General features: G+C 42.4%; 1 protein-coding gene across 1 annotated transcript; it reads left to right on the top strand.

Moving 5' to 3' along the window:
- Nucleotides 1–817: 817 nt before the first annotated feature.
- LOC306922501 (putative ATP-dependent RNA helicase DDX5) lies at nt 818–12,096 on the top strand. Its single transcript, XM_079500154.1, has 13 exons — nt 818–994; nt 2,750–2,939; nt 3,113–3,209; nt 3,856–3,989; nt 4,271–4,336; nt 6,687–6,828; nt 7,017–7,177; nt 7,370–7,542; nt 7,927–8,037; nt 8,752–8,813; nt 9,193–9,252; nt 10,707–10,928; nt 11,329–12,096. The coding sequence occupies exons 1-13, from the start codon at nt 954–956 to the stop codon at nt 11,793–11,795; spliced, it is 1,926 nt and encodes a 641-aa protein (XP_079356280.1). The 5' UTR covers nt 818–953; the 3' UTR covers nt 11,796–12,096.
- Nucleotides 12,097–12,691: the final 595 nt, after the last annotated feature.

The following is a 12,691-nucleotide window of genomic DNA, read 5'->3' as shown; positions in this document are numbered from 1 at the left end:
CGTCTGCTAAATGCCTAAATTGTAAATTGTAAATTGTAGGTGCCCGTTTTAACTATCTGTCTGTCCCTTTTGTGCCCATACTGTATATGGAGATCTAGTATGCAATACCTGTTGTCATACCACCCAGTCTGTCTGTGTCCCACATGGAGATCTCTGTATCTGTCTGTCTGCCTGTGTCTGAAGAGTGGACTGGTTAAGTAATCAATTGGCAAGTGTGGGGTTGCCATGGCAATCAATTGGCTGAGGCTGGAAATTGCACAGGTGACTGGTGAGGGGATTTTAGGCTGATTAGGCCCACTGGCAGAGCCTGACCATAGCCTTTTGTGGTGGTTCTGGAGAACCGTGGGTCCGACCGAATCGACACTGGGCAGTGCACTGCACTCCCTGCGGTGTGGAACGTGTGTGTCGAATTTGAAGTCGGTGGTACGAACGGTTCTCGAGTTACGTGCATTACAACCGTGTACACACACACACACACACACACGTGGCGCACCCATACTGTATTGAGGAGACTAGACCTGTACGTGCCCGTCGCAGTCGGCCACCGGCCTACTTGGGAACGATACAACTTACTTGGGGAGTTGGGAACCTAATGATATACGTCGTAGCACCCGTCAGCCTAGCCTACTAGTATCGAGTATTTTCAACAAACACCACATACGCACGCTCTGTTTCCGTATCCGCTCTGTGCCTGGACCGGATCAGTAACCTGTAAAGCGAAATGATCCCAACCAACCATAGAGTTATATCCATTCCTGGCGCATTGATACCGCAGCGTGAACCGACTCTTCGGAACGTCACATCCGCTCAACCAGAATCTTATCTGCCGTCATTTTCTTTACGTTTTTGCCGACGGTGTCGTAGTTGGTATATAGACCATTTTTGTATTGACCTACTGTCACCTACACAATAATAAGCCGGACGCTTTAGTTTTTTAACCGATCTTCAGCACGATGCCGGGATTTTCTGACAGAGATCGTGGCAGAGATAGGGGGTGAGTCGGTCATAACTGACACGTTCTACAGGCTACAGCTAAAAAAAACACTCCCCGTTAGAAGACTAGCGTTAGCTAAGCTCGTCGCGCTGTTCTACGAGATAAAGCGATGTATAATATATTGATTTTACGTCACGTGATGGCAGTGAGCTTCACCAATACAACAAAATGTCTGTGTTTGAATACTTTTCCATGCGATTCCTCCTTTCTCGAGTGTTTGTATTGTTGATTATTTTGTGGATATAATTAAAATGGCAGCTACAGTGCGGCTGTGTGCCCCAGATAAGGATGGATTCGCCATTGAGTGAGTGAAGTCACAACCAAGTGAACCAACGGCAAGCTTGATCATTTACAGTTAACTTACACACACTATGTCGCACGACAGAAATAAATACACTATTAAACTCGCCGATCTGGTAGAGAGCGGCCTAGACCTAGAATGCCTGTGATCATTTACTTACTGTATGAAACAACAAGAGCCATTCTAGGGCTAAGAGCGGCCAAACGGTACCGTTGTATGGTTGGACCTAAATTAGGCATCACGTAGCAGTTTTGATTCATGGGAGACCTGTAGTGTAAACACGGTGCTGTTTCACGTAATTTGTATGGATGGCTGCTTTTTTTTGTCGAGCTATGGGAATGTGAAGACGTTATCAGGATCGCCAAAAGAGCCTTTAAAAACTAATATTTACACACTTTCTGTTGTTTTTTTGGTTTTTTTTGTCGTATATCATTGACATCTTTATGTATGGCAGTATGGCCATTGGCTACATCCTAGACCAACCAGAGCTAGGCTGCATCTAGCTCTGGTCCATAGCATAATGGACCAGAGCTAGGCTGCATCCCATGACGCTTGCGGACAATACATGTATGTATTTGTAAAGCAGCATTCTTTTACTTCATTGTTATGTGTATTCATGTATTAATACATACATGAATGTCTAATGTCAAATCCACAACAGCTGCAATGAAATGCATATTTCACAGACTGTGGTGATGTTCAATTTAGTGTATCTCCGCATGTTTGGCTTTTGATGACCTAAATCAAATGAAAACCAGGATTGCCAAGTTTCACTCTTTCTTTCTCCTGTGTAGAAGCAAGCGCAACAATTCTTACTTAGGCCTTTAAATTCCCTGAGGAACATAGGCCATTGATGAGGCTCCTCCATCCCCTTCGGTCTTGTGCCCTCCGCTCCAGTTGTTGCCATGACAGCCCTAAGCGCAACAATAGCCATAAGATATATTCCAAAATAAAATATTTGATCCATATTGTCCACATATTCTAATTACTATGTATAATACCTTATGCTTTGGTTATTTATTATAACATGACATGCATGCTTGAGCGAGTTAAACCCCTTTAATATCAGTATCACTGACTAGGGAGCAGATTGACTGTCTCACACACAATGTGATGCATTGTTCATTCATTCACACTCATGTACATCAAAGAGAAATGTTGGCTTGCCAAAGAAGCTAGACAAATTATTAAAACAAGCCCAAAAAATTGCAACCCTCAACTCAAGATATTTTCCTGCAACCTTGGAAAAAGAAACAAGGCCAAAGAATAAGCAGACTTGGCAATACTAAGCAGAGTTCGCTGGCGTAGCGGTCCGGGCACCTAGCCTGACAGCGTGTCGTGGCTTTGCTGCGTGTCACTCCCTATCTCCCCATTAACGGTCAGCCTACGGTCCTAGCTATCCATACTGAAGGCATGACATTATCTTGTACATTTATATCTTGTTCCTTTTGCAGGTATGGTGGCGGCCCACCACGTTTTGGTGGAGGAGGAGGAGGTGGAGGAGGCAGCCGGGGTGGACCTCCTCCAGGGAAATTTGGAAACCCAGGTGAAAAGCTGCGAAAGAAACACTGGAACCTTGATGAGCTCCCAAAATTCCAGAAGAATTTTTACCAGGAGCACCCAGATGTCACCCGCAGATCATTGGTAAGACATGGATGATGTTTTCTCTTTGTTGATATGTCTTCTTGTCAGGGCTAATAATCATCAAATAATCTTGGGCTGGAGCCCTGCTTCTTGTGTATACCTGCATGCATGGCATGCTTATTGCTTACTTGATTGAAGACGTTATTGATTTGTATTGTACTTTTCAATTACAGCAAGAGGTTGAGCAATTTCGCAGAAGCAAGGAAGTTACGGTGAAGGGCAGAGAATGTCCCAAGCCAATTGTCAAATTCCACGAGGCCACTTTTCCAAGTAAGATCGACATCACACCACCACCAGCAGAATGTGTCATTGTAATAATGTGTATATAGGCAATAAATGGCTTGCTTGGATGGATTGTCACCGGCATATCTTTTTCATAGCTTATTTATAGCCTGTCAGGCTGTCCCTAATAAATAAATCAGCAGTAGTGATTTTAAATAAATATTTACACTTTATTAAGATTGTGGAACGAAATTAAGGAAAGTACTGTTTACAGTAACTATGAACTAAAATCCAGCAAAATACACGTTAAAAATGTAACACAATAATGGAAAACAAGGTTTTATGGCCTGTATTACTGCTGCCAGTCGCTTGATATCATGCAGTTACTCCCCATTATAAACATTATAAAAATGTGCTGCTAATTTGCTAAGGAGACTGTATCGCTCAAAATGAGTGAGAGAAAGTGTAGAATGACAAGTAGTCTTCTGTTTGGATCCAGTTTGTATGGGATTTTGAGTAAGGAAGTGGTAATAATAAAGTAATAATAAAGGGCCATCCAACCAGAACACGAGGCCAAAAGGCTGTAGCCTATTAGAGTGACATGTCGTAATTCCATATATTAAAGAGGCCGGGGCTTCGTGATCAGAATACATGCATATTTAAAAATGATGTTATATTTCAATTTGTCTTTCAGGCTACGTCATGGATATTATTGGCAAACAGAACTGGACTGAACCAACTTCAATTCAGTCTCAGGGATGGCCACTTGCCCTAAGTGGCAAAGATATGGTTGGCATCGCTCAGACTGGGTCGGGAAAAACCCTTGCAGTAAGTAATTCTTCTACACTTGTTCAACCTGAGAAGTGTGGTTTATTTAGGCTGGCTGTGTTAACTAGGACTTCAATTACTTGTTGAAGTTTGTAGTACCGCCTGTCCTACAAAGTATTTCCCCCTGCAGCTTCCTCGTGTCCTGATGGCTGCAACTAACTCACACAGTCTGGGTTGGAAACCCAGACCCTGGCGGAGATCTGTGCTCAGAGGAGCACCCTTCTTTAGTTGTGTATGCGTATAACATTTGGTTGAAACATGCTGTTATCTGTCTGTTGTAGTATTTGCTGCCTGCAATTGTGCACATCCAACATCAGCCTTTCATGGAGCATGGAGATGGACCCATTGTAAGTACTTGAGACAATATGACGAAACATGCATGTATTTGATTCCTTTATTTTTTTTACGAAGTAGTTGTATGGCTCCATAGATGGTTTCACATTACAAGTGTCACAATTCTGAATTGAAAACTAAATGAAAGCATGTCTAGAGAACTGATAATGCAGAAACTGACAATCGAATGCAAGCAACTGACAAAATGAAAGTCAAAGCTGCCAATGGCAAGTCCTTGTCAAGCTTGGACTATTTTAGTCCAGACATTTTGAAATGCATGCATGCAGGCCTGGAATTTCATCCTTTTAGGGGCAAGGCCACTTGGCCTTTAGTGTGGTCAACTTTTTAAGGGCACAAGGCCAAGTGCCAGGGCATGAAGGCCATCAATTAAAAAATGATTTTCCGATGAACATTGGTTCAGAACAGTGCTTCTTAAATAAATAATCACAGCTTTAAATAACAAAATATAAGTAGCTACTGTTAAAATATTGTAAACATGTTTTGGGGACCCAGTCCAGAGATGAAAATCATAATGAAATGGCCTGTCAGGCTGTCACCCTAGGCTAATTAATATAAATTTAATTTGGGGGTCCTTGAAATTTAAATGGCTGAGGATCATTGGGTTAAACTGTGAGTTAATTCACATAAAATACAATGACAGCCTACATAACTTTTGAATAAGGGCTTGGTTTAGAAAAGCCTATATTTTGTGCTAAACTAATATATTGAATAACATGGCATTGTAGAGAGGTTAGTGACAGATAAGATAATTTCTCCATTGTGGGGCTGCACCGCTGCAGGACTGAGGACTCTGCAGTAAGTCAACACAAAGTGAAAGTGCAGCTTCAAATCAGTTTTTTGTTCTTACCTGGAGACAGTGTGTGCTGTGCACAGGGGAACAATTGTTTAATTATATCCATGGTGTCTTTCTGTCGCTATCCATAATGCGACGCAAAAGTACATTTATGTTTGTTTTGGTGGGCTAGATAGATTCGGTAGATCTCCTCCTTGTATGGACAGCCACGCTGTTTCGCATTAGACAAAAGGAAATCAGCTGGACCATGTCCGACCAACGTTAATACATGTGACGTAGGACCGCCACACTGTCGCAACTGTAGGAAACATTGTTTTGTTTTGAGTGATAGTTGCAGTTTGACCGGATAGCTAGATTAGCTACACTAGTAGGCAGCGTGTGGGCTAAATGCCCTCTGTTTACTCTGTCAGTGCGTGTATGTGTGGCGCGGAGGAGGAGGCGTGCGGGTGTGTGTGTGTGTGTGTGTGTATGCGCGCGTCATGACGACCAGCGGCAGCGGGGGTAGTTATTAAGGCAAAGTACCGCAAAATAATCAAACCACTTTGCAAATGGCAACACAACTACAACACATATTTGTTCTGCGCGGGACGTGAGGGGAACATTGGTTACCGTAATGACTGGAAAATTGCGATAAACGGTAAAATGAACTTCTGTGGGCGCCGGTCGGGGCACCACGGCCACTGTGGCCGTATGGGCATATACTTTTTCGAGGGGCACACGGCCAAAGAGAGGGGCAACGACGGCCATGGCCGCCGTGGCCGCCGTGAAATTCCTGCCCTGCATGCATGCATGAAAATCCTCCTGCCTCCCTCAAGTCATGGCTTACCCCTGAGTCCCCCTGTTGATTAAAAAAGGCCTGAATTACCTGAAACTACTTGGTTAAAAATTTAGTTTTTATTATGACTGAATCAGCATGCTTATAACTAATCTGTTGGAGGCTAGCCATCTATAACATAACATAACGGTCGAAAAATGATGATGATAACATTAACTAATACAATCTAGAGCATGGGTGGGCAACTTGTGGCCCGGGGACCACATGTGGCCCCCACCTTCACTTAATGCGGCCCTCAGGTTAATATCACAATACTGATGCATTATTGATTTCAGCTGTTACAGTTCCAAACATGCAAACTTGACCCGTTTTAATTACTTCAGTCTATACTGTATATGTAGCTTGATGACTAGTATTAAAATGTTATTGTCATTTCTTTTTAATGTCCAATGTGTTTGTATTTAGTTCATGAATAAAAATGAAACTTTTCAGGATTCCAATTCAAAAAATAGCAAAAAAGTATTCAGGATTTCAATTCAAATATAGCAAAAATAGCTGATCTACAAAGCTCAAAACGCGTCTCAGTGCGCCACGTTTTGAGCTTGCAGGTCGGCTATTTTTGCTACGACAGAAATATGCAATGTGGCCCTCTGGAGTGAGTGTGGAAATATAGTGTCCCTTTCCATCATCAAAGTTGCCCACCCCTGATCTAGAGTAATTAACTTTCAAGCAATGTGCTTCATCTGCCCTATGAACAGTCTGTTTGTTCCCCCAGTGTCTGGTGCTGGCTCCAACCCGTGAACTGGCTCAGCAAGTGCAGCAGGTTGCTGCTGAGTACGGTAGGGCCTCCCGTCTGAAGAGCACCTGCATCTACGGTGGAGCACCAAAAGGACCCCAGATCAGAGACCTTGAGAGAGGTACAATTAAGTTTGGCCATGGGATGCCTAATGCACTGATGCTCTTCTATTCATTTTCACAGACCATTTGCTCATCATATGGTTAAAAAACTTCAGACTGATACATTATTTGTTTTTGTGTGTTTTTGTTTGGGGGGAAAGGCACATTTTTCTCGAGAAAGAATATTTAACATAATCCATTATTTTAGGTGTTGAGATTTGCATCGCTACCCCGGGGCGACTCATTGACTTCCTGGAGTGTGGAAAGACTAACCTGAAACGTTGCACCTACCTGGTGCTGGACGAAGCCGATCGTATGCTGGACATGGGCTTTGAGCCACAAATCCGCAAAATAGTAGACCAAATTCGGGTATGTACTTTTATCACCTTTTGCATAGAGGTCGTCTCAGAATAAATGCTGTAGATTATTAACCATACTTCCATCACTCCATTTCAAGAATTGATCAAGGGGTTTTCCAGCAACATTATAAGTCGTAAATGTACTTTGAGATTGCATAAACACATTTTGGTTGGTCGAGCATGACTTTTCCTCGCCTCCCAGCCGGATCGTCAGACACTGATGTGGAGTGCCACTTGGCCAAAGGAGGTTCGCCAGCTGGCTGAGGACTTCCTGAAGGACTCTGTCCAAATCAATGTGGGTGCACTCCAGCTCAGCGCCAACCACAATATCTTGCAGATTGTTGATGTCTGCAATGACATGGAGAAAGAGGACAAGTGAGTAGCGGACTCCCTAACACTCCCGCTAGCTGTTAGCATAAATGAAGTTAACCTATGTCACCATCCACGTTCACTTTAAGAGGAGTTTGCCCGCCCCATACACACTGTGGGGCTCAACTATTATATACACAGAGTATACATTGGGGTCCGTATATATATATATATATATATATATATATATATATATACACGGACTTGACAGAAAAATGTAGTGAAGAAGGAATCTTGTATAATACCAGATAGTATTGGAATTTTTACATCATAGCAGGCAATATAAAAAAAGCACAACTCATTCTTCTTTACAACCTCATCATGGGGGAACACTGTTATTCTATCTGAGAAGCAGTTTATTTAACATGCTACCATTCTTGTCCTCTTCAGACTCCTCCGTCTTCTGGAGGAGATCATGAGTGAGAAAGAGAATAAGACCATTATCTTTGTGGAGACCAAGAGGCGCTGTGATGAGATCACCAGGAGGATGAGGAGAGATGGGTAAGGATCCACTTTTCATGCCAACCTTAAGGATATGTTTTCTCTTGTTCTAAAATAATTACTACTCTATAGCACATTCTCAATCAGCAGTAGGCACAAGTTGTAAAAAAGGGGATTAAAGAAACTGATTAAAGGTACGCCGCACATCCTGCATTTATCAGCGTGCACCAGGCGTGACCTTTTCACAGCTGTTTTTATGTCTGCCCGTAGCACTTGCCCTAGCCCCTTAGATAGCACTTTATGTGATAGCATTTTATACGGACTTATAGCATGGTACGTAGACAGCACTAGAATTGCATTTTATGTAGTCATAGCACTTTATAGTATATATGCATAGTATAGTATATATGTATAGTTCATATATATGGTTTCATTATAGATATTCCACTGTTACGTTCTTAGCTTACGTATGTTTCATGATAACTACTTTTTATGTATGTGATTTATTGCCATGCTTTTGTTCTTGCTTAATGTAAATCGCTCTGGATTAAGAGCGTCTGCTAAATGCCTAAATTGTAGCTGCATTTACGTAAGGACCGATGGCAGCCATAGACTGTATGGGCATGTCAGGCTTGTGCTCACAAAATGAAAATGCCATGAATGCCCTAGCCTACAACATGCAATAACAACAATGAATTGCACAATCTGCAAAATAGTAGAGTAGTGTAGTGTTTCAGTGTTTCATTTCTGATGTGTATTGTTTGTCAACCACAGCTGGCCAGCAATGGGCATTCATGGAGATAAGAGCCAGCAAGAAAGGGACTGGGTTCTCAATGGTATGTTCTGGGATGTTGCACTATTTCTTAGTGCATATGGATTTTTGAGGGGCACCAGCCCCTCCTACAGGTTTAATGTTTGTTTTTAGTTCAATGTTTGTTTTAAAACATGACAACATTGACAATGAAGGGAAAATTACGTCATATTGTCCCTCATTACGTCATATTGTCTCTTTATTGTTAATGGCATTTAATGTTTGTTTGTTTTACATCACCTAATCAACATGAGTTAGACTATAATATTAGCGCCCCTCACTATAATATTAGCGCCCCTCACTTCACACAGGTGTGATTTTTAAAGAAATCATTCTACATTATATAATACTAAAATGCAGCAATTATTTATGAATTAATTATTATTTATTAATTATTTCTCCAGAGTTCAAATACGGAAAGGCACCAATCCTCATTGCTACTGACGTGGCCTCCCGTGGACTAGGTCAGTATATCTTTGACTAGCCCCATTTGTTGTCTCTCTTCAATGTTACACAGTTTTTAAAGAAAGTGTTTTTGCTTTCTTTAACTTTTCTATGCATTTTCTGAGTTTTTCTCACCTAAAGGTGCAGTCTTTGTGGCAGGCGCTAGGCATGACAGTTCCAGGCCTCGAGAGGGAGAAGGACGACATATTGGAAGTGCTCCACTGGCTTGCCACCCAGTGGGCCTAGAGAGGTGAAAGCACTCGTGTGCCAGTAATCATCAAAAGGCGGTGTGGCTAAGCCTTTGTCCTTTTATTACACGCACACTCTGTTCTCTTTCCATGGATTTTAAGGACCAATACCAGCCAGCCAGTCAGCTGTTTCCAACTCAAACGTAAAAACGACATGCTTGATGCTGTGACTTTTGCCTTGCATGCTGTTTTGTTAGAGAGCACTGTATTGCAAGTCACTTGTTTGAGATTTGGAACAATTGTTATCTTCGGAGCTTGTACCAAATAGCATGGGTGTTTGCGAGCCTGTCTAAGCTTTCCGTTTTTGTTTTTGTTTCCTCAAAGGGCTGGTTTTCATGAAATGGAGAGAGCAGGTTTATACCTATTGTGTAAGTCATTGGAATTGGTGACACCTGGCACGTGTTTAAAGGGGTTGTCGGGGTGGCATCTAGAGAAAGACAGCTCAAAAACCAAAGTTCCTCCCTCGCCTGCGTTTTAAAGTCATGTCGAGACCTGCCAACGAGAGACATTTTCTCAAGTGAACACTGGCTTCTGGAAAGATCTTGCCTTGACAATACTGAGCGGGGAGGGGGCGTTGCACTACGCTTTTTTTTCTCACAGGTTCAGTATTTGGGCCTTTTTCTTTTTTGGGGACCCTGTCAAATTAGCTCATGGTCCATTAGGTCTTGGCAAGATGTGCAGTGTGGCCTTTAGTAGCAAGCTTCTTATGAGTATGTACAGGGGGAAAAAGGACCTTCAGAAACATACCTTTTGAAAGGTCAGATATTGGCACATGAGGAGGCCCCAGTGCACATAATGGCCCAACTGCATAGAAGCTCCTGGATGTCACTTGACAATTTGTGGGGGATTTCGCTGCATTGGGAAAGGACTAGTGAATGCATACTCCTTTATGGTAAGACTTCAAATCGTTTTGTTTTTTTGTTTGTTTTTCCTCCCTTGGTAACAAAAGGGAGGGCGAATGTCGTTTGGATCTTATTGATTATGGTAAGCAACTGGAGTGTGCATCGTTTCTCTCTTCCCACAGTAGTATTCCCATGGAGTAGCTGTATGTACTATTTTCCAATGTTTTAACGCATTTCCTCCGCAGCCTATTCTAATAACCACTCCACCTTCCCCCCGACCTCCACTGTTGCTAACTCGTTGTCCTTTTGATCTGGCTGTTGTGGTGTGCAAAATCCCATGTGGCGACCTCCTTTTTGTTTTGCCACACTGCAACACTTTCACAGATGTGGAGGATGTGAAATTTGTCATCAATTATGACTACCCTAACTCCTCTGAGGATTATATCCATCGTATTGGACGCACGGCCCGCAGTCAAAAAACGGGCACGGCCTACACCTTCTTCACCCCCAACAACATGAAACAGGCTGCTGACCTGATCTCTGTGCTCCGTGAGGCCAACCAGGCCATCAACCCCAAGCTGATCCAGATGGCAGAGGACAGAGGAGGTAAATTCCTATGAACACAGTTCAACACACACGATGATCTCCAATGTCTTCACATTAACCCATTTAGACCTGGTGCAACCTATGCGTTGTTATACCTTTGAATCCGGGAGTTATACCTCTGTCTCATTAGTTGTTGCTATACATGTAGCAACATCATTTTTGCTACATGGGTGAAGTAAAAGTTGATCTAAATACACTGCACAGACTACAGCTGTCATTGAGTTGATGGCACTGTTCTGCACCTTTTGTGAGAGGAATTACCTTAAATTGACTACTAGGTGAATGCATGAAAAATCAACAACTTAGTGTGTGATGACCTCAAGAGTTGTAAGTCATTCTGATTTCATAATTTCCTTTCTCTTCATTTCCTTCCCTCGCCCTCCTTTCTCTTCTGCTCCAGGCCGTGGAAGGGGGGGAAGAAGTGGCTACAAGGATGACCGCCGGGATAGGTATTCTGGGGGAGGGAGGAATAATAACTTTGGCGGTGGTGGTGGTGGTAGCTTCAGGGATCGGGACAACGATAGGGGGTTCAGTGGCGGGCCAAAGAGTGCCTTTGGCGGCAATAAGAACCAAAATGGTGGGAACTACGGTGGAAACAGTGGTAGTTCTAGTGGTAACTATGGCAACAGCTATAACAACGGCAACGGACAGGGTAGTTTCGGTGCTCCCGCAAACCAGGTGGCTGCCTTTGGTAATCAAAACTTCCAGGGCCCGCCTCAGTTTGGGGGAGTGCAGAGGGCCGCTCAGAACGGAATGAACCACCCACCGTTCCCTTTCAACGCTCAACAGCCACCACCACAGACCCCACAGCCACCACCACCACCACCAATGGTGCCGTACCCCATGCCACCATCTTTCCCTCAGTAGATGTAATGCACAATATTCTGAACCAATTTGATTTTTGGTTTTCTCTTGTCTTGAAATCTTATAGTATGATGATTATTATCCTTTGTACTGTTTAACTTTTTTGCTTACAGCAGCGTTGGAATTATTCAGTAACCCCGAAAGGGAGTCATAGACTCCTGTAGTGCAACTATAACTTTTGCACTTTACTTGATTGTTTTATTTGTTACATTCCTCAGTAATTTATTTTTACTAGGTAATGCAATGTTTTGAGTTTGAGTTTGTGGTATGTTTAAAGTGATCGTATACAAAAGGGCGAGCATGGCCCTTTTCAAATAAAAAATAAAATCCATATTGTGTGTTTTGTCTTTGTAGGTAGTTATTTTGGCTTTTATGACTGCTATATTAATGTGATTTGAAATATAAAGAAGCGCAATATAGCATGTACATCCACACTGAAAAACAGGTACCGGCCGAGGTTAGAATAATGGAAAAGAAATAAGGTCCACACACTGGATGATGTTCCAAAACTTATTTTTTTCAAATGGTCATCATCCAGCGTGCGGACCCTATCTTTCTTCACAATAAATGGTACACTCGACTTACAATATTCAGTGTTTGACATGAACAAACAAGTTTTATAATTGGCTACAATTATAACATGATATAAATAGTATTTATATTATAATTGTAGCCAATTATAACTCGTTTAACTATTTATTAAATACACAGGCTATACACTATATTATGTGTAGGCCTATATACACACGTATATGGCAGTTTGTTAATAACAGTCAAAGTCCACACTATATCCATAATGTAGAAATTACGGATAAGGGGTCAGTCAGGAGGACAGCTAGGCCTTTGCTCTGTATTGTGTGTGTGTGTGTGAGAGAGAGAGAGAGAGAGAGAGAGAGATA

The sequence above is a fragment of the Electrona antarctica genome, assembly GCF_951216825.1.
Source record: "Electrona antarctica genome assembly, chromosome: 4".
Classification (NCBI taxonomy): domain Eukaryota; kingdom Metazoa; phylum Chordata; class Actinopteri; order Myctophiformes; family Myctophidae; genus Electrona; species Electrona antarctica.
Note: the sequence above shows the minus strand (reverse complement) of the source record. Positions and strands in the feature narration are given on the sequence as shown.